At 44.3% G+C, this 4,567-nt stretch overlaps 1 protein-coding gene across 1 annotated transcript; it reads right to left on the bottom strand.

Annotated features, from left to right (window-relative positions):
- Positions 1–3: 3 nt before the first annotated feature.
- CSUI_001237 (uncharacterized protein) lies at positions 4–4,505 on the bottom strand. The gene is made up of 2 exons (XM_068061443.1): positions 2,910–4,505; positions 4–1,656 (listed from the first exon to the last, which is right to left on the bottom strand). The coding sequence occupies exons 1-2, from the start codon at positions 3,270–3,272 to the stop codon at positions 172–174; spliced, it is 1,848 nt and encodes a 615-aa protein (XP_067926576.1). The 5' UTR covers positions 3,273–4,505; the 3' UTR covers positions 4–171.
- Positions 4,506–4,567: the final 62 nt, after the last annotated feature.

Here is a 4,567-nt window from a genome sequence, read left to right as displayed (position 1 = left end):
TCTTTCTCACTCTTTCTTCTATAAATCACACAACGGCATTCATCCTTTACTCCTTGAACTATCCTTTCCCAGATTTATCTGTCTATCTTTTTCGCTGCCAGCATTCCCCTCTCTCTCTCTCTCGATGCTTATTGCTGCGTAGATGATCCCTCCCATTTCGCGACTTCTTCTTTAGACTTGGTCGCCGTCACCGTTTTCTTTGTTGAGAAGAGGTTCTTTCAGGTTATTCTTTTCTTTCTTTCCTCCTTTCACATCATCTTTTCCTCTCTTTTTCTTCATCGTTTTTGCCTCTACCTTTCCGTCTTTCTTCTTCTCTCCATTCATGCTCTGATTCTCTTCACCTCCTCCTCCTCTTCCTTCTTTTCCTAGCAGCTTGATCTTCTCTTCTTTCACTTCCTCTTTCTCTCTCTTCTCTTCAACTTCGCCTTTCTCTGTCGCACCATCCCGACGAGGAGAAGAGGAAGAATCCTTTCTCTCTCTCATCTCTTCATTCGAGACTCCTTTTTTTTCTCCCTCTTCATCTACCTTTCCTTCACTCTCCTTCTTCTTCTTCTGTTGTAAGACATCTCCATTAGTCACAATCGTGACGTCCTTCTCTCCCTTCTCCTTTGGCCCCATCGGACCTTCTTCTTTTGCCTCTCCTCCCTGTCCATCTTGTCTCCATCTTTCTTCTTTTTCTTTCAGATCACTTCCCCTCCCCCCTTCCTCTTCTCTTCTTCCTCTTCCTTCTCTCTGGAGGAGAGAAGAAGAAGAGGCTTGCGCCGCAGCAGTCGCCCCAGGTGAATAGACTCCATCTGTTCTCGGAAGCATGTAGATCCGTATCACCCATACTCTCTTAATGCTCTCCCCACCTCCACTACTACTACTACTGCTATCCACCCCCACCCTATAAGGTGTAGATACACTCGAAGAAGAAGAATGATTGTCTCCTCCTAATGAATTGACTTGAGCCGTAGGGGGGGCGTCATGACTCGTGGTCGATGGATAGCTTCCATAGCCTTCTAAGAGAAGAAAACCCACCCCACATGGAGAGAGCTGCTGGTTAACGGTTTCGCATGCAGATCGCATGCGTTGTAAAGACCCGTCATCGAGAAGTTTGCGGAAAGAGGAACAACAGCCTATAAGAAGAACAATGAGAATCCCAATTCCAGGGAGAAAAAGGACCAGAGAAATCAGAAAGAGGAAACAGATCTGCCAGAAGAAAGAATGAGCTCGATTGATCTCTCTCACTCCTCGAAAGATCACTTGACTCTTGCCGAACATCGTTAGTAAAGATGCCGGATGCCCTACAGGAGGATATCCGATAAGACTGTCGTTCATCATGTAGTATAAAGGAAGAGAAGAAGAAGCAGAAGAGACATCTACGCGAGTCTGAGTTGAAGTAGAAGTAGAAGAAGAAGCGGAAGGGTGGCTTGTATGAGATGTGTCTAGGGTAGAAGAAGGAGAGGGAGAGGTGGTAGTTGTTGCGGGGGAGAAGAAGCGAGAAGAAGAAGGGACGGGAGGGGGGGGAGAAGAAGAGGAAGGTCGATGTAAAGCAGCGGCGTGTAGGAAAGGAACCCAGTCGAAAGGAGGGGGAGATCTTGTACAGAGATACGAACAGCAGCCTTGGCCTTGATCTAAAGCTTTCGTGTTTGCATACAAGTCGACTGACTCCACCTAGTAGAGAACAAGAAAGAAGGAAAGACGAGAAAGATGAAGTAGAAGACGAAGAAGAAAGAAGAAAGGAGAGAGGGGAGAAGAAGGAGATTGAGTTGTGTATGTTTTTTCTAGCAGCTATCAATCGATGTCATCGGATGGGGGAGACGAAAATTCTCTTCATATAAGCCGATTTGGCGATTAGGAGGAGTACCAAGCACCAGGGACGTCATATCTACGAGTCGTAATTCTCTTTTTGCATGTCTTGACGCTCTTCTCGAGAAAGGAAAAGAGCTAGAGTAGAGAAATAGAAGCACGTAAAGGGGGATCGGGAGATAGATCAAAGACAGACAGAGTGATAGAGAGAGAGATGGAGAAAGATAGATCCATTACTGAGATAGAAAGAGTGGAAGAAAGACAGGTGAAGTTATGAGAAAATCTTCTTTCCCTCTGTCAAAAGATATAGATGGATGTGAAGTGGAGAAAGGAGGAAGAAAAGAGAATCGTGAGGCCTCTGCGAAGACACCTCGTCCGTCTATTTTGCACAAACAAACCCTATTTTCTTCTCTTCTCTCTATCTCTCTCGATCCCCATGAAATCCATGAGAAGACATCCATACCCAGACATACACGCATACCTAGACATACATAAATACATACGCAGACATACATAGATACATATACATACATATATACATAACCTGCCAAGACTTCTTCCTACACGCGCACCACGGGCCGTTCACCTACTATGAATATGTATATAGGCACACGTATACATACATGTTTATACATATCATCCTTACATATATCCATACATACTCTTACAGCACACACATGTACATAGACACATATACACAGGTACCCGTACCTCTGCCTGATATACATACATATAGATATACGGATATCTTCATACAACATAGATAGATATGCATATCTACACACTCCCCCACACTTCTGCACTGTGTCCCCCTCACTTTATCTTGTATAGCCCCACATACACCGTAGATGAACCAACAGACAAAGACATATCTCCAGACACTTATAAACGTGTATAAGTATCTATCTAACTGTCTGTCTTTAGTCTGTCTCTGATCTATTATCTATATGAAGAGAGACAAGTAGAAGTGTCTGAATGAAGAGAGCCCCGTAGACTGTGGTTGCTTTGAAGAAAGTTCGTGATAGAGATTTTCTGACGTGAAGAAGAGAAGAAAGAAAGAAGATAAAAAGGATGAGAAGAAAGAAAAGAGAGACAAAGAAGAAAGAGACGTTTCATACCTGTGGATTGAGAGCTATGACCGGTGTCATCGAGACAGGGCGAAGAACTAAAGGCGGTAGGTATCCTGGAGAGACCATCGTCCCCCCTGTTGAAGAAGAGATTCCCCCTGATTGCTCTCCATTGACACTTCGATCTCTTCCTTCCGTTCTTTCTTCTTCTCTCCCTTCTCCTTCTTCTCTTGGCCTCTGCGGTTTTATAGACGAAGGAGAAGTAGCCTGAGGCAGAATCGAGTGAGCTGAGACATGTGATGGATGATACGACTCTAGGGGAGAAGAGGAGGAGGAAGAAGAAGAAGAGAAGGATGTGGATCTTTCTTCTTCTTCTTCCACTCTCTGAGATTTCTGTAAGAGAGGCTCGGCCATATTGAGAGAAAGAATAGGAAAGTAAGAAAGACGTCTTCTGAAGCTATGAAAGTCCAGGGGAGAGAATGAAGAAAGAAAGACAGACAGATACGCAGAGGAGGAACAAAGCGGAGACAAGGGTTCTGTCCTTCTTCTTTTCTATGAGAATCTAGGAACATCGGATAATCTCCTTCAAAAGCAAAGAGAAGCGAGAGAAAGAAAAAAGTCACCCGCAGTTCTTTGCTTCTTCAAGAAAGAAAGAACTCCTCGCATTGCCACTCTTCTCTATGCGAGAGAGAGAGAGTGAAGGAAGAGAGAGAGATAGAGAGAGAGAGGGACTTTCAAAAGCTAAGAAGAAAGAAAAAGCAAAAGAGAGAGAGGTCAATCATCAGACGAAGAATCTCCTTACAGAAGAGAGAAGAAGTTGAGAAAGAAGAAGAAAGAAAGATGGAAGTCAATGAGAAAGGGAAAGACATTGACGGGATCGGTCTGAACCTACTTGCGGCGACTCCTCTCTTCTTTCTCTTTCTTTCTCGAGAACGGAAGACGGTGAGATAAAGAGGTAGAAGTCATTGATAAGGAACAACAGATGAAAGAAAAAAGGAAAGAAAGACTACCCTAGGAAAAAAGAAAACAAGTAGAGAGAAAGAAAGAAAGAGAGAAAGAAAAGGAAAGATAGGAGAGAGGATAAAAAAGCTCCCTCTCTTTTTGAAGAATCTCCTTTTGATTCCTTTCCTCGCTCTTCGCTATCTCGCCAATCTGTCTGTCTCTACTGCTTGTCGTGAAGTCTTCCCCGCCCTGCGAAAAGCGTCCTGAACCGAAAAGAAAAGAATCCTTAGTCAAACAGAATTCCAAAGGAAAGAAAGAAAGAGGAGAGAGAGACAAAGAGGGGAGACAAGCAGAGCAGACGTTCTCGTCGAAGATACATGCGCGATGAAAGAGAAGAAGAGCAGCGGCACGTCCCTCATGGAGACAAACAAGAGTAGATGACCCAGCAGTAGTAGTAGTAGTAGTCGTANNGTGCGTTAGTTGCTCGGCTCGTTATTTGGCGAAGAGACAGACAGATAGAGGGGGGATATACAGACGCTAAAGAGAGGTCAACCCTGGATCGATGATCGATAGATACAGGAAGGGATGCTACTACCCTCTTAAGAAGGAGAAGAGACCAAGATTCTTGAGACCAAAAGCGTAAGAAAGAATCGAGTGAGAGAAAACAAGGAAGATGATGGAGAGAAGAAGAAAGTCGAGAGAGAGAGAGAGGTTGAGTTGTGTGACTATCGACAGGTGGTGTGCTTGCTGTTGCTGCTGCTGTCCGT

This window comes from Cystoisospora suis, assembly GCF_002600585.1.
Source record: "Cystoisospora suis strain Wien I chromosome Unknown contig_490, whole genome shotgun sequence".
Lineage (NCBI taxonomy): Eukaryota > Apicomplexa > Conoidasida > Eucoccidiorida > Sarcocystidae > Cystoisospora > Cystoisospora suis.
The sequence above is the reverse complement of the archived record's forward strand: the minus strand, read 5'-3'. Positions and strand labels throughout refer to the sequence as shown.